The sequence below is a fragment of the Pyrus communis genome, chromosome 11 (assembly GCF_963583255.1).
Source record: "Pyrus communis chromosome 11, drPyrComm1.1, whole genome shotgun sequence".
Lineage (NCBI taxonomy): Eukaryota > Viridiplantae > Streptophyta > Magnoliopsida > Rosales > Rosaceae > Pyrus > Pyrus communis.
In genome coordinates this window covers 21,324,039-21,346,674 of record NC_084813.1, presented here as the reverse complement: position 1 = coordinate 21,346,674, position 22,636 = coordinate 21,324,039, and the positions used below count along the sequence as shown (strand labels likewise).

At 36.9% G+C, this 22,636-nt stretch overlaps 3 protein-coding genes and 1 pseudogene across 4 annotated transcripts; 2 read left to right on the top strand and 2 right to left on the bottom strand.

The window, feature by feature from the left end:
* Window positions 1–1,656: 1,656 nt before the first annotated feature.
* Window positions 1,657–2,087, bottom strand: LOC137749375 (uncharacterized). The gene has a single exon (XM_068489470.1). The coding sequence runs from the start codon at window positions 1,969–1,971 to the stop codon at window positions 1,705–1,707; it is 267 nt and encodes an 88-aa protein (XP_068345571.1). The 5' UTR covers window positions 1,972–2,087; the 3' UTR covers window positions 1,657–1,704.
* Window positions 2,088–9,426: 7,339 nt separating this feature from the next.
* Window positions 9,427–12,144, top strand: LOC137749489 (protein THYLAKOID FORMATION1, chloroplastic-like). The gene is made up of 5 exons (XM_068489588.1): window positions 9,427–9,709; window positions 10,300–10,567; window positions 10,941–11,157; window positions 11,325–11,440; window positions 11,733–12,144. Exons 1-5 carry the CDS (start codon window positions 9,511–9,513, stop codon window positions 11,824–11,826), a joined length of 894 nt encoding a protein of 297 aa, XP_068345689.1. The 5' UTR covers window positions 9,427–9,510; the 3' UTR covers window positions 11,827–12,144.
* Window positions 12,145–12,215: 71 nt separating this feature from the next.
* On the bottom strand, window positions 12,216–16,736 carry LOC137749488 (diacylglycerol kinase 5-like). 2 transcript variants are annotated; one of them, XM_068489586.1, is made up of 13 exons: window positions 16,415–16,736; window positions 15,854–16,063; window positions 15,612–15,734; window positions 15,382–15,510; window positions 14,817–14,902; window positions 14,384–14,507; window positions 14,042–14,090; window positions 13,748–13,830; window positions 13,490–13,554; window positions 13,315–13,398; window positions 13,101–13,182; window positions 12,871–12,987; window positions 12,216–12,777 (listed from the first exon to the last, which is right to left on the bottom strand). In XM_068489586.1, exons 1-13 carry the CDS (start codon window positions 16,415–16,417, stop codon window positions 12,454–12,456), a joined length of 1,479 nt encoding a protein of 492 aa, XP_068345687.1. In that variant the 5' UTR covers window positions 16,418–16,736; the 3' UTR covers window positions 12,216–12,453. The 2 variants fall into 2 exon arrangements, with proteins under 2 accessions (XP_068345687.1, XP_068345688.1); XM_068489587.1 differs by having other exon boundaries at window positions 16,456–16,736.
* A 1,720-nt stretch (window positions 16,737–18,456) lies between these two features.
* On the top strand, window positions 18,457–21,979 carry LOC137709196 (coumaroyl-CoA:anthocyanidin 3-O-glucoside-6''-O-coumaroyltransferase 1-like; annotated as a pseudogene).
* The last annotated feature ends 657 nt before the right edge of the window (window positions 21,980–22,636 follow it).

The following is a 22,636-nucleotide window of genomic DNA, read 5'->3' as shown; positions in this document are numbered from 1 at the left end:
TGTGCATAATGTGAATGAGGGCATAATAGGAAGAAAAAAATGCATTCCTGATTCCTTCACCATCTAGAAATCCAAATACCTCACCCATGGAGGGAGTCCAATACCTCCAATTTCAGGAATTGAATTCCATTTTTCGTGTGGGTCCCATACGCTATTGATTCCTCCAAATCGTAGTGAACACAAGAATTATCTGTAATCGGAATCGGATTCCGTATTTTCATTCCGATTACGTGTGCATAAACACGACCTTAATCTAACCATAACCTAACTCGTATTTTGTAACTCTGCTCAAGATTGATGATGAACTAACCGCATTTTATCTTCTTGATGATGAACTAACCGCATTTTATCTTCTTGATGATGAACTAACCGCATTTTATCTTCTTCTCATTATCAAACTCCAATTAATTTTTAATTATGTAATTATTAGTTAAAAAACTTCTTTAGTATCACAAAATAAGTTGCATTTTTATCTATTTTTTAAAGTGGAAATTACGTGGAGGGTCCTTACAAGAGCTTGCAAGTAAATTGGCCAACTCTCTATGTTACTAATTAAATTTATGATGGAAACTCAATTTTGGGCGAAGTCCACCGGTCACACGCGCTCCACGTCATCATAATTGTTTTGTCCATATGTTTTTTTTAATGATATACCTAAACCACACAATGAGCTAGCCTAATTTAGTATTAATGTCGTAATTCACAAGCGTCAAACTTAAGACCTCTTGCTTACAAGTGAAGAGAAATATCACTACACTGTTATAGTAAGTGAATTATTGTTCATGTGACAATTCACCAATATTAAAAATAAGAGTAATGCTAGGGAGACTAAATGTATAGATTAAATTTTATAAACTAAATGATATGGAAGTTGATAATTGGAAAATTACTTAAGTGTTGATTAACGTGCTGATTTCTTATTGTTGACACATCATTTAGTTTATAAATTTGGTTTACCTAGCATTACTTAAGTGTTGATTAACATGCTTATTTCTTATTGGTGACACATCATTTAGTCCATCATCTCTGAGACTTTGTCATTCATATTTTTACACATACCTTGTATGTGTTGAATTTTTAGATTAAATATACAAACAATACTAATTCAGTGACATGGATATGTGGCAATTTTCAATATGATTGTCACATGTACCAACTTCAATTCTATTTCTAATGAATCTAAGTGGGTACATCCTCAAATTTAAGACTTGATGAATTCACCATGAGCTCCAATTTATGTCAACCAGCCTTCATGCACGTGCGTCATGGCATGCTACGCGCGACTTACACGTTTTAAATGAATTTATATGCGTTAATTGACAAAAGAAAGTCAAATATTGGAAGCAACCCCTTAAGTGTAGATAATATCGTTTATTAAAAAAAAAAAACAATAATTTGACAACTAATTTAATCACATTATTATACGTGTGCGAAAGACCTTTTTTATAACCGACATTACACGTCTATCAAGATATTTTGAACGTATTTAAAAATAGAGAAAATAATATTTAATGAACAACTGATAGAATCACATTATTACTAGCCTACAGTGAGGTACTAATAAAAAAAATAAAAATAAAAACTATACAAAAAATATTGTCAAAATAACGAAAATACCCTTACCACAATTCGTTATTTTTTATGAAGCTATTGACACCAAAAAATACTATTCATTGGGCTTGTTGGCTTTATAAAAGAAGATAATTAAGGTCCCCAGCAGCTCAGGTACATGACTTTTCTTAGAGAATCCTCATCTGCTTGGTTCTTCTTTTCGGATTTCAGTTTGTTCAAAACCATAGCAGAAGACGAAGGCGATAGTTCCTTTGCTTGCAAGAAAGATCTCACATTGCTCTTGGCATGCTGGTGAACAGATCTCATGGTGTAACTCCATCTGCCGAAACCTTGATCTTTCAAAGCCTCAACAGCTCCAACGCTAGCCGCTACTATCCACGCTCCTCTTGTTCCACACATCTTGAAATATAATCAACAGAACAAACAGCTTAGTTCTAGTTTAGTTTCTTCGGTGTGAATATATATAGGAGAAAGATGAGGCTAAAACCAGATGGATTCAGAAAGGTAAAAATACAAAGTTGCAGTGGATTTGTATATTTCAGGAAGCTGGCTTTGTCCTTTTGAGTTTTTTACATATGAAGTGACAAATTATGCAGTGGTTTTCAGTGAAGAAACCAGGGATCTTGCACCTTGTTTTTGCAAAATTTGATCAAAATAGTAACCGAAGGAGGACCCCAATATTGTGATCTCAGCTTATTTGTCTCAGTTGCGTGCTATCATGCCATCAAGCACCCATTCATCCCTGCTGTATATTCTAGTGGTTATGGTCTTATCTCCATCGTTCAGTATGGCGTGCCTGATGAGTACGAATACAATCCGTTTCGTGCTACTGTACGTTGTGTACCGGATCCGTTTTCATCTTATCGAAAAGAAGGAAACAAAATAATCTTATCGTTATGCTTCGTACCAACTTGATCCGTTTTGCCCTTTTCAAATTACGGTTTCAATAATCCTATACTTGCCTCTGCTCGATCAAGTTGCGGCCATAACTTCACTTATTTGTTGTTAGAATCAATCAACATCATCCCCACATAATTTAAGATGAAAATGAAATGTCACTTGGTGATCACATTATTTACAAATTTAAACTCATCTATATATCATCAGTACTTTTTGAACTCTAAAAGCTAGTAGCCATTACTTCAATCAAGAAACCCAAAATTTAACCAAAACCCGTTTAACATGATCCGAAAAGCCACATGCTTGGAATAAATTAACAAATTTTGTAAAAATTAGAAGAAGCTAGGCAACATCAATCATGCCTAATCATCATCACAAGTCTTCTGAAATAAGGTTTCCTACCATCTATGATGCCGTGACGAAGAAGATTGAAGTAGAAGAGAGACTGATCGCGTTACAGTACTAAAATAACTATATGTATACTGTGCATGTAATGTACTATCTCCTTATTATGCTACAACTATGCAGTTGAGCTTTCTTCCTTGGAAAGAGAGAGTTTTGGATTCAAGCCCTCGTATGGGATGTAATTTTTGTTAAGGCAAAATAACTAATTATATAAACACTTGCCTTGTCATACTCTGCAATTTTGTTCTTGACAAATACAAACTTGTGCATGGGAGGGTAATGAAATAAAGGAAATAAATTAAAAACCGTCATTTGTTTCATCCTATTTCATCATCTTTCAAAATTTTCACTCTTTCTTCATGATATAAAAGAAATGTTTTGAGCCGCCAAGAGGTCATTCTGTACTTCACTTTTATAAAAGTACAAAGGAAAATTTATACGTAGAGATGCAGGATGACATTTTTAGAGTACCAATAGCAACTCGTATAAAAAACACATAATATTTAACATTGCACGGGGAAAGAGGGAAGATCAAGATCTTGATGCATACAATTAATCCAACAAAATTAGCTATACATATTATTAACACTAGAAAACAAAAGGACTAGTAATACAGATCGATGACCATATCGCATCTGCATGGACCGTCTAATTAAACGCTAATTAACAAAGGATAATTGGGAGTTGAATTTCCAGATATATATTAGTAGGTAATTAGGAATAGTAATTAAGACTCATCGTCTCTCATGTATTAGGACCCCAACAACTCAAGTACATTACAGTCCGAAGAGATTCCTCAGCCTTCTGTTTAAGCCTGCACCGATGATCACAGCTGCTGGTACTATTCTTGTTTACAGCACCAGAAAAATCTGTGGCCAATTCCTTGCGACATGCCTTGCCTTTAGATGCTTGATCTCTATTAGTGCTTCCTCTTCCTTGCATTGCTTCTGATATTTGAATCATTTCAAATGAAAGTAGTGTTTTAGTTGTTGGGGTGTGGCTTAGAACTTGGGAAACCAAGTTTCATATATAGGCAGAGAAAAGGTCATTAGCATATAATAGCTGCAAAATTTTACTGGAGTAATTTAGTTTAACTGTAATTCTAATTAATAATTAGATATGACTCTCTAAGTTTTTCTAACTCTCAGAAATGTGGATTGCAGTAGCAAAAGCATCAGCTGGAGAAAATTTTCATTACTAAAACACGGGTAGTACACCATGTGATTTTATATAAGTGGTTGAAATTTTATTTTTTAAGTTATTAACTTTTTAGAATACATATCCCACAATTTATATAGTAACACGTGATGTACCACCTTATGTTCCGATCAGTCACATTGAAAAATCTCCCCACCAGCTGGCCCTTCTTTTAAAAAGTAAAAAAAAGATATGATTTGCTATCTGTAGCAAGCCGAGTGGAAAGTAATCCACATGACATTGAGAGTGATTCAAGTATTTAATTGCATTGAGGATCAAGGAGCAACACTGTGGTGTTCCACTTGGCATTATGTTTCCGCACTCGCTTCAAATTTATAGCAATCAACAGATAAAACCATTTTTTTTTCCTCTCACTTTGCTTGTTTATTTTGATGGATTCCCAAGCTAAGCTCCTCTTCTCGTATACAATATATGATCCTATGGTGTTTAATTAAGGAAATGGTTGTGGACTGAAACTAAAAAACAATAGGGTGCACGTTCCCTCCATCGACATTGGAGCAAAGAAAGGCATATTATCACATGGGTGGAAGATTAGCATATACACGTTTAGCTCTGCAACGGGATAAGATTGACACCTAACACACTTTCTTTAATTTCCTTTTGAAGTATTGGATTTTGCTCACTACTTTAGAAGCTAATCACTAGATTCACTACCACTCCTGTCATGTCCCGATCCCGACATACGTCCATGATCGACACATGACGTCATCATGTATCTGTATATTCAACAAACCCCGCCTCCGAGATATGTACAAAGCATAATTCAAGATTCGAATTGCGTAATAATTTTTGTATACTTTATGGTTGTATATAACCTTAGCATTAGACTGCATACGTACCCTATAAAGGGATCAAGCCATTCGTAGTTCACCATTCACTAAACTCAGACATTTATCCCAGTGCGTTCTAATAGGAAGGCATAACATTCCTCAATCAATTATTGGGACTTGACAAGCATGAATTACTAGATTCAAGTCTACATAACAAACCCACATGACAATCAAGATTTCCATTTCATCCATCTTATAAATCACTATGTTTCAACATAATACTGCAATTTATAGCATGCAACATCTCAAAGAAACCAACGAAGCACAATATTATTCTCTATCTACATTGGTCAACGAACCTAATCATAGTAATAACAATCATATTCAACATCATTCCACAATCACTCCAATTAATCAATCCTCCAAAGAATCAAAGATGCACGATATTAACATTTAACTACATTAATCAATCAATAAGATCACATATCAATTCACAAAATTTAATAAAGGAATCCTACGTAAATCCCTACATGGATTCCAAGTAATAATTGATAAATCTAATCTATAAACACAACGTCTACTGTGAGAAATTCCTATTCACTGGAATCTAGGGTCGGATTAGCCTTATGGAAATGAGCAAGAGTAAGGGTTCTGGACCACTCAACGAAATCCAACAACATAGGGTTCCGGACCACTTAACGAAACCAAAAATATTAAGCGACTACTTGTAATTTACTTAGACCTTTCATTTGTACAATCAGTGCCTACACCACGAAAATGGTGCACCGGGCAACAAGAACTTGGAAAAGCTGCGAAACTCGTGTGAGTGACAATAATACAACATATGTGAATCAATAAAAATAGACCATCGATCACGATTTATAAACTTCAAATATAAAATCATATTTTAGGAAATCATAGTCAAGTCACTGAAAACTCCGAAGGAGTCACCCAGACATCCAACAACTTTTCTAATTCCAACCACAAAGATTCTCAAAAACTATCGTTCATAAATACACTAAAAACTAGGCTAGAGGGACACAGTTCTGCCGAAGCCTACATAAGTAACCAAACAGGAAGTGGCCCCCCCATAGCGAATTAACCAAGCAAGGCTACCCTGGAGAAAGTAACCAAGTAGGCAGTGACCCCCCATCGCGGAATAACGAAGCACGATCCGTAAATAGTATGGTCCCCTATCACGGATTAACTAAGCAGAACCACCCCTGAGAAGGTAACTAAGTAGGTCGTGACCCCCCCCCCCCCATCATGGATTAACCAAGCAGGACCATCCCTGAGAAGGTAACCAAGTAGGTAGTGACCCTCTATTACGGATTAACCAAGCACAGTCACACCTACAAACTGTGAGGCAGTGATCACCCATCGCGGATTAACCAAATATGATCACTCCTAAGTATGTATAGCCATAAGGATCGTCCATCGCGGATTAACCAAGCATGATCCATAAATAGTACGGACCCCCATCGCGGATTAACCAAGCAGGACCATCCATGTACCATTGCTACATGGTCTAGACTCGGTGTCACCTAACCTCGTGACACTAGGGTATCGATCCCCTACTAACCCTCACGTTTCTCAAACATTTCAAACCTATATTTTAAAACACAATTCATAAACAATTCAATTAGGCAAGTCACGTAACATTTCATAAAGTAGATCGATGGCAAACTTTATAAAAACAATTATTTAACATAAAACATAATTTAGAAATCCATGCTATATCCACAAAGTATACTAGCACGGGAGGTTTTCAGGGTAATAACTATATCACATGTATTAAAGTCACCTGCCGAGATAAGTCCGCAAAACCTCACCGAGTCCTTAGCAATACTAATTTTAGTATTTCAAGCAGTTCTAGACATGCTAACCAAAAGTCAACTTTCAGTCAACAGTGGGGTCCATAACTCTACGTAACTCAATCCGGAATATCTGTTCACTAATTTCGGATCTATAATTTCCCAAAAGTTTCATTTATCTTCTAGACCAATATCCTAAAATTTCATAATGATCCAACAGTAGGATCTTCGTCAATCACAATTCAAGTAGCGGTCAATGTTTGGTTTTACAAACTTAGAAATTCAATTCGGGAAGATCCGTACATTGGATTCTCACGTATAATAACATATTAAAGTTTGGTATCAATCCAACGGTCGGATCGTCGATGCATATAATGATCAAGTGGCGGCCTTTATCAAAACTATGTTCAAATGATGGTATTTTGTCAATCGGACGTCACATATGGAATCGAGGCATCAAAACCTAGGAAGGTCAGGTGGGGTCTCGGGGCACTAGCTGTGGCCGCCCCGACTTGCTGAAAAATCAACTAATTCCAAAAATCACCAAAATTTACAGAATTGTAGATCTCAATGAGGGAAGAAATTTTCATACCTGGCCCGAAGTCCAATTATGTTGGGAAGTGGCCTGAAAACTTCTCGATCTGTGGCAAACCTTGGAAATAGATGTCCTCGATTCGACGCCAAAACGAACTCTAACGCTTCAACCAATGGATGGGCTTTGTTCTTGAGGTTGAGAGGAGTCTAATGGTGGTGGTGGTTGACAAAATTTGCTTCACGAATGGCGGATCGCCGCCACGGGACGCTCAGCGCACCCGTTGCCGTTCTTCGCCAAATTAAGTGAAAACTCATCAAGTTTTGAGTGTAAAATCAAGAAGAAGGGTCGTGGAGTTGATTCTAAGAGGTGTCCCGGCATAATTCATCGAAAATTGGCTAGAAAATCATCGGATTCCATGGTCTCCGGCCGGGTCGGGTCGGGTCGCAAGGAAGATGGGTTGGGGGTGATTCCATGCTTCTCTCCCCTCTCTCTCATCCCCTCATGTCCCCTTTTCTGATTGGGATGTTTCCCCCTTATTTCCCTCATTTCCCTCATTTCTCTCTTCCTTCTCCAATCACAACCACACACGTGGCACATATCAACTCTCCAACAAATATGGAGCCTTCCAAATTAATAATTAAATTACCATTTTACCCCTAACTTCATTCGTTAATAACTCCTTCGTTATAACTCCAATTACAAACCGTTTGCTGCCACGCGTTCCTATTGACATGTACTATCCAAATATGTAAAGAAATTTGAAAAATTATGAAAGGATCAAATACGTCCTCGAAAATTCTGTTTTGTTCATTAAGGGCATTTTCATCATTTTACTTATCGAGAAATTTATACACCACAACTACAAACGCGTCAAAACTACGAATACGAAAATGACATACGAAATGTGTAATTTTAAATAGTGAAATTTGGGGACGGGATTTCACAACTCCACCCCATTCATCCTTTTTTTTTCTTTTTCTTTTTTTTTTTAATTTTACTATTAGGAAGAGGAGAGAAAGCTCGAAATTATTATAATAATTTAGAGGAGAAAGGAATTTTGAACTCTGGACGTATGCATAGAAACCCAACAGCCTATCTGCTACAATATTGGACCATTCATGATCATCATGTATCATTTGTTACACATGATGCATAGACTTAAATTTATGTCATGTACTCATGCATGCATTCTCATATATCTCATTCAAAAACAACCATGCCATTTGTACCATATTCTCTAGCTATATTGATGACCAGTTGGCGAATAAATGTGCCATATCTACGTCTGTGGGAGCAACATATATAGAAAAAAATGTGCTCATTAATAAATAGAAAAACTAATAAAAAAGGTTTGAAAATTTTGAGTTTTAACGATAAGAACAAAATAAAGGATAAAATGAATAGTACCAAGATTGATTTTTTAATGTAAAAATATGATTTTTCATTAAAGTAAACAGTACCGAAAGTTTTTCGTTAAAGCTCCCATAAATAAATATGATTCTAGTTCCTATAGTTTGAGCAAAATTTCACTTTCAGTTCTTGTAGTTTCAATTCTCGCGATTTCAACCTTTATAGTTTATTAATTGTTGTTTGAGGACAATACCTCAATTGTGGTTTTGTTGGTCGCTACTACTTATATGACATATGTAAAGGTGGGCTGGTGTCTTTTTCTTTCTTTTCGCAATCTCTAATTTTGACTTTTCAATGTCGTAATATATATTACGCACACGCTTCTTAATTCACTAACTTCTTAAAAAAAAACTCTAAGAAAATGATTGTCCCTCAATCACACAATTATTAAACTACAAACCTAAATCGCAACATTTTTTTTTTAACAAACAATACACCAAACGGACTAATAATAATGTGGTTTAAATTCTTCATTAACGATAATTCAACATAAAACATCTCATTTATAAGTGAAAGTTTCAACAATTAAAGATCAAAGTGAAACTTTACTTAAACTACAGTAATTAAATCATACTTATTGACCCATAAAGTGAAAAGAAAATCTCAGTCTGCCAAAAAATAAAGCGGGCCGGTCCAATCCAATAATTCAACCCATTACAATTCTCTCTTTTGTACACGGCACTTCGCACAAAACTACTGGCTCACAAATCCTTTCAAACACTGGATAAGCCCGTCCTTTCGTGGACCTCTTTCTCTCCCACACTTCTCACCAACAATTAATATATAAATTAAAATTCTAAAACCCACGAAATCTTCTCTCCCCCTCCACCATGCTCAAAATTTTCCCGGAAAATTTTCAACGCTAAATTCTCTCTCTCCCCCTCCAATGGCGGCTGTTGCTGCTCTGTCTTTCTCGGCACTCAGTCAATGCTCTGATAGAAAATCGGTCGTCTCGTCCACTCGGAATTTGGCTTCCAACGCCGATGGCCTTCGATTCCGTACGAGCATTTCCAGCCATAACGGTGGAATTCGAGCTTCGAGTTCGAGCTCTCGCATGGTGGTTCATTGCATGGCAGGGTCGTCAGGTGGGTTTTTCTTGGTTACTTGTTTGGTGCCATTTAATCGTTTAAATTTGCTACATTTTCTCTGGAACTTGACTGGAGCTTTATTTTATATGTTTGCTGCCAAAGCTTGATTTATTTTTAAAAATATTGTGCATTGAACAATGTTTAAAGTATAATTAAGTTCGATCTAATTATATTTAATGCACTTTCTTTCTTTCCAAGTTATGGTCGTTTTTGTTTTTTGACGAACAACAAGATAATTACACTAAATTCATTTAACTACGAGCCGGTATTTGAACATGGATGCAGAGGGTGGAGTATGGCTAAACCTTTGTCTGCAAATTATGGTCTTTTTTGTTAAAAGTAGGAATTTTGACTTACAGATATGGAAATGAAGGATTTTCACTAATCATTTTGTGTAATCATGTTAAATAAGACTAATGGGTCCTTAATGAAGCTAACTATATTGCTAAATGTTCATATTCTTCAGCTGCTCAGCACCGTTTTCCGTTTTATTTTCTTTATGTTTGAGTTGAATCAGAGTTTTTAGTAGTCAAAGTTTTGTGCTTAGCATTTTTGGTCATTATGTGGTATCATTACTTGATTTGCAGATATTCCGACTGTGGCGGATACAAAGTTGAATTTTTTGAAGGCGTATAAGCGACCAATCCCGAGCGTTTACAACAGTGTCCTGCAGGAGCTGATTGTGCAGCAACATTTGATGAAGTACAAGAGGACATACCGGTATGATCCTGTGTTCGCTCTTGGTTTTGTCACTGTATACGATCAGCTCATGGATGGATACCCAAGCGATGAGGATCGAGTGGTAATCTTCCAAGCGTACATTAAAGCATTAAATGAGGACCCAGAGCAATACAGGTTTGTCACTTGTGTTTTCCCTTCTTCAGGGATCCGTTTTCTCTGTCTAGTGCCTCGCGTAACTTTTTCAAATGCAGCAATGTGGTATGTAAATTGAGACTCTGATATTGTAATGATGCAGTCCTTTCTGTGATAACTAAGGAAAATCCCATTAAGAAGATATTTTCTTTTCCGGTCATCAGAATCATACTAACTTCATAGTTCTACATCAGAATTTCCTAGTTTATGGCAGAAGGTTGACTGATAAAATAATGTGCTTAAGATGCTTTAGAAAAAGAAAAGGAATCCTAATTTACATATGATCAATCTCTTTCTAATATGTTTGAGAAAGTCTCTATCTTTACTAGATAAGTTTCCATGCTAAGCACTACAGAACTGATGCACAAAAGTTGGAAGAGTGGGCTCGGGCGCAAACTTCCAGTTCATTAGTGGAGTTTCCATCCAGAGAAGGAGAAGTTGAGGCAGCACTGAAGGACATTGCAGAGAGGGCAGCAGGAAAAGAAAGTTTTAGCTACAGTCGTTTCTTTGCTATTGGGCTTTTTCGTCTTCTTGAGGTGGCAAAAGCAACTGAACCAACAGTGTTAGAAAAGGTTAGACTTTCCAGTCCTATGAACATTGCAACTCGATGGATATTCATCCAAGTGATTAGGTTACTGCTAGCTTGTTTGAGTTAATGATTGTTTGGATTAAATTATTGAATGGTCCTGCATGATGGTCGCAATGTTTGAGCATTTACACTTTGGTTTCTGTTCAACAGTTATGTGCAGCCTTAAACATTGACAAAAGAAGTGTGGACCGGGACCTTGATGTGTACCGCAATCTGCTTTCCAAGCTGGTTCAGGCCAAAGAATTGCTAACGGAATATGTGGCCAGGTAACAAATCCCTCAGGATCACAGCAGTTAATGAATTCATAGCATTACATGTGATAGATAAGATAGACATGATAATAATCCTCAAATCGACTGATTTCGTAATCACAATTCAGACGACATCCACAAATTGACAAATTAACATCAAACCGGTTGATCCCCTATACCATCTAACATTAAAATTCATAGCTCCAGTTCGATTATCTATAGCTTAGTAGGAGTTTATGATTCAAGGACGGATGAGCTTTTGTGCTTACTTTCCATCATATTTGAATGCATTGAATTTGGCTTTCAGGGAGAAGAAGAGAAGAGAAGAACGGGTGGAAACACAGAAGGCCAGCGAAACAGTTGCGAAATGTCTGGGGGACTATAACCACGTTAGCCAGTAATCGAAGTGGTGGCTCCTTCAAAGCTGATCACTCTCCCCGAAGCTGAAGATCCCCAAATCTTTAAGGTTTTTTAGGTAGAGTTGGAGTTTTTACACTTGGGCAAGTACCGTTCATCAGCTTGTACGTTTGCAGTTTTAGTGTATTGCTTGCAGTGGTGATCCAGCAACAGCCTATGTACCGACATATCTTACATGCTTGTTTCTCATCAATTATCTTTAAGTTTTACGAAAAAGAAGTGTATTATAGCTTGTAACTACAATTCTCGATGTGCAAAATTTGGATCGAGTTCCCCATAGTAAAGCTAAATTTCTCATTGTCTCTGTCTTTCTCAAGACGACAACAAAAATGGCGTCAGCGCAGTCGCCAATTCTCGATTTAATTCAATGCTATTGGGTTTGAGAATAATTATTTGCATTCATTCACATAAATCAATCGTGTACGGCTAGATAACAGTGGGGTTGCTAAGTAAGAACCCTAGAAAGCAACCCGTCACAATACAATACTGAGAAAGATCTTCCATGGCTTCCTGCTAGAAATGTTACTAGGATGATTACGAAATTCCAAAAGAAATCTCACTTTCATAAGGGGATTTGGACGGGACTGAGAAACAAATTACTTAATAAGAAGTTAACTGAGGTGCGTAATATCAATCTCTTCCGGGAGCTTAAAGGTGTCTGCTGCACCAAACTTCTTATACTCTGCCGATTCACGAGTTTCTTCATCATCCCAATCCTCTTCCTCATTTCCCTCGCTGCTATGTGACTCAGGATTGTGAACGCTTCTAGACCTGCAGCCATGTCGAGCAAGAATGTTCACCTGGTGAAGGTGAGATATTTCAACCATGATAGTTTCATCATCGACTGGGAGGGGTTGCTTCCAGGGTTCCCCATCGATCCTCATGTACGTATGATCAATTACACCCTTGTGAAACTCAAAGCGAATACGGTGGGCCTATCATTGATAAAAAAATAATAGTGTGTAAATACCCACTGCTGGACAGTACAGTTGATTTATGAACATAAATCCAGCTTCTTGATCAAATACCTGGGCAAGACGAGTCCCATGTCCCTTCGGCGCAAGCAAAACAAGCCCATGCCATGCATCTCGAAATCCAACAACTTCAACAAGACCATCGTCTACATATGCTGGAGCAAAACCTCCCTGTAAAGTCATAATCCACCAAAATACGTTAGATTTGAGAAATACCAATATAAAGAGTATTTCAACTATTTATCTAAAACAAAAGGAGGAAAGGGGGAGTGTAGTGAACTAACATTATGCCTCCTAGCCGGGACTCCCCAAGGATTAAATCCACCAGAAAAGCTAGGCAAATTGAGGATCACAATTGACTTGATACTGGACATAGAAACAGAAAGTTTAATAAGACATAATTGCAAAGGGAAATCAAACGTAAATACATCAAGGTCCGGAGAGAAAACGGGGGGAAACAAGCAGTGCAAAGAAATTTGCATTGAGCAAGCAATGTACTTTGGAGGAATTTGGAGATCTTCCCATTGGCCATGGTTTTTTTTCATGATCTTCACCTTTGCGAACTCCGCTATCGCTATGTTCCTATTTCAAGAGAGATAATAAACTTCACATTCAGTAAAGAATGTTTTAGAAAGCAATTCCCTGCTGGACGGGCAACTCTCTAGATGCTCACCTTGAAGTAGATTGAGAAGGAGAAGAAAACCAGCCTTGTGAATGGGTAATCTTTGCATAAGTAGCCTGTATTTAGAATTAAAAAGACACAGGAGTAAGCATAGTTTACTGTATATGACACAGATAAAAATGAGCTAGAATACCCTGATCAACAAACAAGCAACCTTTTAGCTTATGTTATTTATATGAATTTGTTACAAGATTAAAATAGTTTTCATTCGTTCCATTAACACAATTGGGTTTTGCAGAAACTAAATACCTGATTGGTTAACTGATTTTTGAACTTTTCGGGATGCAGCTTTCGCTCGGTATGAAACGCATATGATACTTGAGCATCCATTCCTAAACACAACCACAAACATGTAGAGTTCATTTCAGAAAACACAGTTGAGTGAGAGAAGATATTGATAAACAATTAATCGGCTTATTTTGAATGTACAACGGTGGGACTTAAATGGACTGACAAAAGGAGAGATTTACTAGAATGATTAAGATAGCTTTGCAGATTTATGTTCAAAAATACTTGACAGGACTCCAAGGGAAGAACTCCTACCCATACTGAAGTAGTTCCAAAATCCCCCACGAAAGGTATGGCAGCCTTCCTGCAAAACACCGAAAGTTTGTGCCTATAAAATGTCCCCAAAAGTTTGTATCTAACAAGAAAGAGAAGAGCTTTGAGCTTAACAAAAGTAATGCAATCATTTAAAGTAACATTTTGACATGGAGCTTAGTTTTGCAAAGAAAAAATCAGCCACCAATAGCAAGCGGGCCCAGCTCCTGAAGCTTGACTTAGCAATAGCTGATTCTATCTGTCTGCTAATCCCTGAGACTGGTTCTTTTGGCTAATGAGCCAGATAAGTCAGAACTCTACTATATTGAGAATAGGGATAATTACCACGTTCAGCTCATTTGAATCAGAGACACGGCCAAATGCATGCAAAGAATGTGGTAGGTCAAGAGGCGCAATGGGATCACACGGACCTTCTTTTGGTTTCCTCATCCTCATGAGAATGTGCCAGCTATATCAGAATAAAGAAGGAAAAATAAAACTAGAACTTTTATTTACGGGAAAAATGAGAGGCAACTGGTTAAAACTACAAATAAAATGCAATAATGACCTAACGAGAAAAAGGGTGAACAAATTAGTCATAATGATTCATCACTCCATCATATGGAAACAGGTAAATCTAAGATATACGAACAATAAAGAGTAGATTTAAAATTATGAGATCTGATCATTTGATACATCTAGAAACAGGGCTGTGAATCTACAGAAGGTGAATTTACAAAGTTTAAGATGTGAAAGGAAACAATGATGACTGTCTAACCTGTCTATTTTCATTTCCTTGGCTCTCTTTACTTGGTCCAAAAAATGCTTCACAGATTGAGCATCTGTCCCAGGATTCTTCTTCCCCTGTATATTAGCAAACAGCATGTCATGCATGCACGATTCTGGCGATCAATTGCTGCATTTCTTACTACCATGACAATCACAAATTACATATAACATTTAAACTTCAATGAAAAAATGGAGAAGTTTTCTCCTCAATTTACTGATATACACAAATACACACACACACACACACACACACACACACATATATAATATCAATGAAAAAAGAACTACTGATATAAAAATATAACAAACATGTATATACACAGAAGTTACTTGACTCAGATTGTACATGATTTGCCTCACTTCACAGTTAAGAAAGACAAGGGAAAAAAGTACAAGTCTTAAAAAGAGATGAGTGCAATCAAAGTTGTAACTACCGTCTGCCTGCATAATGTCAAAGCATATTGTAATTTGCATGCAGTACAACTCAACCAGTCTTCCAAATATGAAATATCCATTTTAAGACCACGAAGTCATCGGGACAGGAAATTCCTTACCCATCCAAATGCAAAAGGAAGATTGTTTCCAGTTCCCAGAGGTACTGTTGCTATTGGCGGCGAATGAGATAATCTGAGATCAGAAACAACTCCAAGAAGCCAACCAGCAGTTCCATCACCACCTGCAACCTAGAGGGGCAATTCATGTCAGAAACATGAAAAGGTAACATCACACAAGGTCATGAAAAATAGAAAATTCACACCATTAATGTTGATTTAATTCAACTCACAATGATTCTCAATCTCTCCTGAATCTTTGTAGCGAATTCATCCCCATTGTGCTTGAGCATTTCAAGATTCGCATAGATTCGGCTCAGCCCCTTATCAGGAGCCTCTTGCCCCAAATCATAAACCTAAAAATTAGTTAGTTCAAGGTCAGGTTCAGAAAAACTTCGAACTAAAACCCAAACGTTATATTCAACCAAATATTCAAAACAAGAAATCTAACAACATTCAACCCTATAGAAAGTACCTGATTCTCGTTTAGAAGGGAACGGTATGTTACAAGAAGATTCCCACCAAGCTGGCCACCGCTTTTGGAGTTGATAAACACTAAAACCGGACACTGCGGTACATCAGCAACATTTTCACTCTTTGATTCAGGCACTAGTACATACTTAGGAATTCTGAAATCCTTCAAGAAATCCTCCCCGAAGTGAGAATTTGCCAGTATGCCTCTTATCTGCATTACAAAAATTATAATCAGTAACCGCGAAAAGAGCAGTTTTCTACAACCAATTTGAATTCGTGTCCTTCCAAAATACAAAATTTCACAAAACTAATCCAATACCATGCAATTTCATTAGTGATTAATCCAAGGAAAAAAGGATTTTTTTTTTCATTGGTAGTGATAAACAAGTTGAAAGATTCAGTCTTTGCAGGATAAACATATATCAAATGGCACAAAAATTTACTCACAGAAAACCCATTTGGAAATACAATCAGAAAAGTGCTGGATATTCAATTTTGGCAAATGAAAAGTACAAAAAAATGGAAAATTTATCTAGTGAGTTGAGTAGAGTGAGCCTCTAACCATGATCCAAATAAGCTAGAAGAAAAGGGTATCTAAACTACCCAGAAACTGGATCTGCGGGCGGTAAAGTCGATGAAATCTCGGATTTCCAGAAGGCTTTTCGGATCGAAAAGGATGAACCCAAAAGTGCAGAGGAAACGCGGAATAGTTGACTGGTTCGTGAGCTCAGAAGATTTTTATTTCGTCGTGGAAAACGCGAAGCGTGACCGCAGCCATTGAAACGTGTTCGAAATTATTGCGGGAGGAAGGGCAGGGAAAGTTTCTTGGATTGGAATTTACCGCTCGATCTTTTATTATCTACATGTCGATTTGAACGAGTGGGGGAAAAGTCCGATAGGGGAACCCTCTGTGCTTCTCCAATCGTTGTGAATGTGACATTGTGATTCATTTGTGGTCTGACGCGTCGGATTGGATTCCACTTGGAATTTTTGGTGGTGCCAAAGCCAATAACTTTGCTCATTTTTCCCACTAAGATTCCCACCCAATACTTGACAAAGTAAGTTACCTTTTGGGTGAACATGTTTATAGAGTGTACTACTACCAACGGAATTGTCCACAATTGTATGTGAACGATTCGAATGTCCTAATTTTTAAGTCATATTTCAAATTTTATCATTTAAAAGATTAAATAAATGCGAACACATTTGTACATTCGTGAGTGTTACAAAAAAAACAAAAAAAAAAAAAACAAAACAAAAGTGATAGCTTGCAATGTCGCATGTTTTGAAGTTTCATCAAGTTATGTTACTTCGTCACTACTCTTCTAAAAATTCTCCCATAGCGCCGTCTAGACGAAACCTAAGCGTTAGACGGCTGGTCACTGTTCTAATTAATGTCTAGGCGTTTGAAAATTAATAAAGAGCGACTGGACCTATTGAGACACCCGCCCAGACCCACCTAAGTAACAACTCACCTAGAGAGAAAATATATAACTTTCATTTTGCATTTTATTTTTTCAATAAATTGTAAGAGACTTGTTGAATATTTAAATAAACACACATTATATGCTCGTTCTCCATGTTTTCATTATGTTCTAATACTTCATAATATATATGTCATTTTATTTTGTAGTTTATGATAAAATTATATATATATATATATATATATATATATATTAGGTATAAACATACACTATTTACACGAAATATAATATATTTACTTAAACCCGTCTAGTCCATCTAGGCGCCCGCCTAAGCCCCGCCTAACCTCCTAGACATTAGACCCCAACCCGCCACCCGACTAACGCTTAACATTTTTTAGAACCTTGTTCGTCACTATCTCCATCTTCTCAAACCATCTAATTGACTTGTTCCCAGTACGAGTGGCACATAGTGTTTGTTTAGAACCTCTTAACTAGATAAATGGAGACAAACATGACGCGTCAACTAAAAAAACAAAGGAAAACTAATAAAAATAGCTTGAAAACTTTGAGTTTTAACGATAAGGACAAAATAAATGGTAAAGTTAATAGTACCGGGATTGACTTTTTAGTGTAAAAATAAAGTTTTTCGTTAAAATAAACAGTACTGGGAGTTTTTTGTTAAAGTTTCCAAAAAACAAAGATAAATGTACTCAAGCAGAAAATCAGCGCACGGCGAAGGCGAATGTCGATGAAGGTTGGTGCCAACCAACTTGGTGAAGCTGATGGAGTTGATCCCACTACGCTGGTGGAATCAAATCAGACATGATGAGGAGGCAATTAACAATGCATTACCTTAACCACGTTTAATATCTGCAATCCAATCCCTCCATCCTTGACTATGAAAGCACTCCCATTACACAAATGAAGTTTGAAAGGCATTAAACATACGTGACCTTAAATATAGGGTATATATTTGTACCAACCTATCCACTTCCATAATTTGACTGTCATTTGATTCCCATGACACAATATGAAATCAAGAATTTATGCAATTCATGTTATCTTGGCAAGATGAAACCTGTGTTTATAAATATTTCAACTCTTCTATTTTTTTTATTTTTTGGATGAACAATAACTTTTTATTACTTTGATTTGTAGTATTGTTAGCTAAGCTAGTCTAATGGCTTGCACATTTAAGATCCTAGAGCAATGTAAGGTCTCTCCACCAAAAGATTCAGTTCCCACAACCTCTCTTCCCCTCACATTTTTGGACATACCTTGGCCTGGCTTGCTACAAACCTGTCCAACGACTCTACTTCTATGAATCCCCTCACCCATCTCACCATTTCATGCAAATTCTCCTTCCATCACTTAAACACTCTCTCTCTCCCACACTCTCCAGCCCTTCTTCCCGCTCTCTGGAAACCTCACTTGTTCCCCTCCTCCCTCCATGCCTTATGATAGGATTTTTAAGTACCTGCGCAAAGAGGTTAAAATCACACAAAATACTTGCAAGAGAACAAGGTTATTGTAGTATAATACGGCTCAAGTAAGGTCGTTTTCCGTAGGGATTATTTAAAACAATTTATGAAAAACCAAAATTTTAGTTAATTAATTATTTGCAAACAAAGATTGGAAAATGTTGATTTTAAATTTAAAAATAACATAAACGAATTTTAATAAAAGTAATTTAGGGAAAGCAACTAATAACCAATTAAAAAGGAAACAAATCAAAGAGAGAAGGTTTTGAGAAACAAATTTGGAAAGGCACTAGGGTTCCTCCATCCCCTTAACAATCATATGTAGATTTACCAATTACTTACGAATTATTCATGCAACTTTGAATGATAGGTTTTCCTTATGCATATTCTACTTGTGGCATTCAAGTTAGAACATATATCAAACATGCAATCCATCTGCGACATTTAGATTAAATATAAACATACATGACTTATTACGCTTTGTGAAAACCTTTTGAAAAACCATGCAACACCTATGACGTGGCATTCGTTGTAGGTGAAATTACAACTATCAATCACTAGAAGCAATACCCAATTTCCCGGTGGCATTCCAACTGAATTGCATCCAATTACTTATCTAAACATCCTAATGGTTGCGAATCATTAAGACACAAAGACAGTTTAAAACACAGTGATTAATAATTCAAAGTATGCATGCATAATATCATAAGCAATTAAATAAAAATTACATATTCATACTAAGGTTCAAACCTTTGCCCTAGCAAAAGAAAATTAGCTATGCATACTCATAATTAAAATCAACATAATTGTATTAAACTACAAAAGGAATGAAAACACCTAAAAGTATAAGTCTTGAAATCTCTAAGCTTTAGCCTCTCAAATCTTGCGTGCATTCTAGCTATGGCTGGACAAAAAGGCTTATTTATACTACTCTAATTAAAATCCTCCTAGTAAAAGGTCTTAGAATCAAATTAGGAAACCAAATAAATTGAAATAAAATAAAAAACATAATCCTAAATTGACTTGATAAATTCAACCAAAAATCTGCACAGCCACGTTTTGGACCCAAATCAGCTCCAAAACTGGCCCCAAATAGTTGGATTTAAAGCTTGAACTATTCTGAACACTTCTCCAGAAGGCTACGAACCCATCCAAGATCATCGTGGTCTCCAAAAACGCAATTCAAGCCCAGAAACGTCACTTTCCAGCAACATGCATTGCTCTTTTAATAAATCGCCAGAAAATAACCGTTTGGTAGAAAAATTCCAAATTTTGACACGAACAAGCCAAGAGACACACGAACGTCTTCCAATTTGAATTACTCCAAAATTCATCTGTTTGATCATATTTCGCTCCAGATGAAGTCGAATGTCCTATTTTGAAAATATAAAGCAAAGTATCAAAATTCTACCAAAATAATTACCAAATTATACTAAAAATAGGGTAAAATATATAATATAATATTGACTCATCACCTTACATCCACTACGCCGCCAATGAGTCCTCTGTCAAATTCACCATTGTTGAGTCCACTGCCAACTTCACCCATCTTATAGGCAACCACCCAAGACATATCCAAGAATTCCATCACCTTGTTCCCCATTTGCCCAATTTTAATAATTTGGATTCTTATTCCAATTCCAATGACACAACCACATTTGTACTTCCTATTCTTGCATTACAAGCAACAATTTTCCCAAACTCTGGCTTATGCATTTTCATAGCGTTTCGCCATGTTGTGGATGTTGTGCCTTGGCTGATTATCTTCACCAACATACAAACCTACAGTTGAATAGTTTAAAATACAAGAAATAAAGACACCGAGAAATTTACGAGGTTCGGCAAAAACCTGCCTACGTCCTCGGAGAGATATTGCTCTTCACTATGAGAAAAACAGTACAAGTTACACATGAGTTAAATCGACATAACCCAATCCCATATCCCTTGTACACCCACTCACAGAATTTTCCCAAGAGCCTCACTCTACCCCAAGAGTTCTTTCACAAGAGACCTTTCACTCTAGCTCTCTTTGATTTCTCTCACCCGTGCCCATGGTAGAGCCAAATGCTCTCACCATCTCTTTGGATGCTTTCCTTCTCTTTTTTTCAAACCTTCTCCCTTGGCAAGCATTTAAATAAAAATCAGCCCCTTTTCTTCTCCTCCTTTCTTCCACCCGAAAGCCAAATAATTATGGCTTTGAAAAAGCCACAAAACAAGGAACAAATCAAGCCACAAAATAAGGAGCAAATCAAGCCACAAAACAAGGAAACATAATCCTCATCATGATGTTCCCTCATCAATATTGTTTTGTTTCCTAGCCTAATTTGGCTACTATCCAACAGTGGATGGACGGACTGCTAATCATTTCATGAAATGTTGGGCTTTCGTTTATAAGTCAGGAAGAGACTTATCTTGTATACATGAATCAGTGAATCACCTCCAAGCTATGATAGAAGTTTGATCAGAACCCCAAAAGATTATGAGCCGATTTTGTTCAATCAATACATCGGTTTGAGATCAACATGGAAAAATCATGGCAAGGGCAAGCCTTCTTCCATTTTCGTAGACAATTTTCGTGCAACATTTATACTAGGAAGAGAAAATATTCAAGCCCTGAAACAGTCTGTCTTGACTCAATGCAAGAATTGCAATGAACCAACCCCAAAGCGGTTGACAAAATTTATGGTCACATGTGGTTTTGTGTGGGTGTGCTTGATGAAGGCACTAGATGGTAGAGAAACAGCGGTGACTTCAATGAAGGGTGATGACCTCTTACGCATAAGGTTTGCAGCAGATATCCGAGGCCCCTTTCAAAGTCCAGTGCCCAATACCTATTTCGGAAACTGCTTGTCAGCATGTTATGTGGCAAATAAAAAGCGAGAGATAGTGGCGGAGTATGGGATTGTTAAGGCCGTGAAGGCCTTGGAGGGTGCAATTTTTTAGCTGAAAAATGGAGATTTTGAAGGGTTAAAGAAGACGGTTTCGTCTCAAGGGAAGTTAGTTGTAGCAGAAAGTGGTGTAGCCATTGCTAGATCGCCAACGTTGGGGAGTTTATGGGACTGATTTTGGATGGGGAAGAGTAAAGAAAGTGGAGGTGGTTCACTTTGTTAATTCAACAGTTTTTTCTCTTGGGATGGCATTGAGGTTGGCTTGGCGCTACCAAGGGCTACGATGGATGCATTTACTTCTTTGTTTGAACAAGGTCTGCGAATTTTCTGCTAAAATATGGATGCTTTAATTTCATTTACATTTGAGATAAATTTTAGTGTGTGACAGAGGTACAAAAAAATAATCAGTCATGCAATATTTCTTGGGGGCATTTGAGCATGATCCTTTTGGATCATCTCCTTGAATGGAGTGTGGTTCTTGGGTTTTGCTTTCTTAGGGTTTTTATATATATGGGGGCTTTGGCGCTGTTATGGTGCTGTCGTTAGTGCCTCATGGTCGTTGATGCGACGGTCTTCATAGCAGTGGCTATTAGGATGAGGGTTTTTATGCCTCTTTGTTGGGCTTAATGTTTAGGGTCATTGCCATATGTTTCTAGTCTGGTTTGTTATTTGATAGGCCTATTTGTGGGTTCTATGCTTCTATGACTATTTTAGCACCTCTGGATTCCTATTTTGTGGACCTTAATATGCTTGAATTGAAGCTTGTTTCTGATGCTCCTTGTCTCTGCATGTTCTTAATGAAATATATTGAAAAATTGGCTAAAATGATTATAATTTAACTCTCAATTTTTCCTGACCAATATTAAATATTGACGTAGCATGAAGCTAAAGGATTACAAGCGTAATTCTTTGAAGAGAAAACTTCTAGAGTCCACCCAGTTTTTCAGAGAAATCTCAAAAAGTTTGTTTGGTTAATGATTGGAAGATGAAT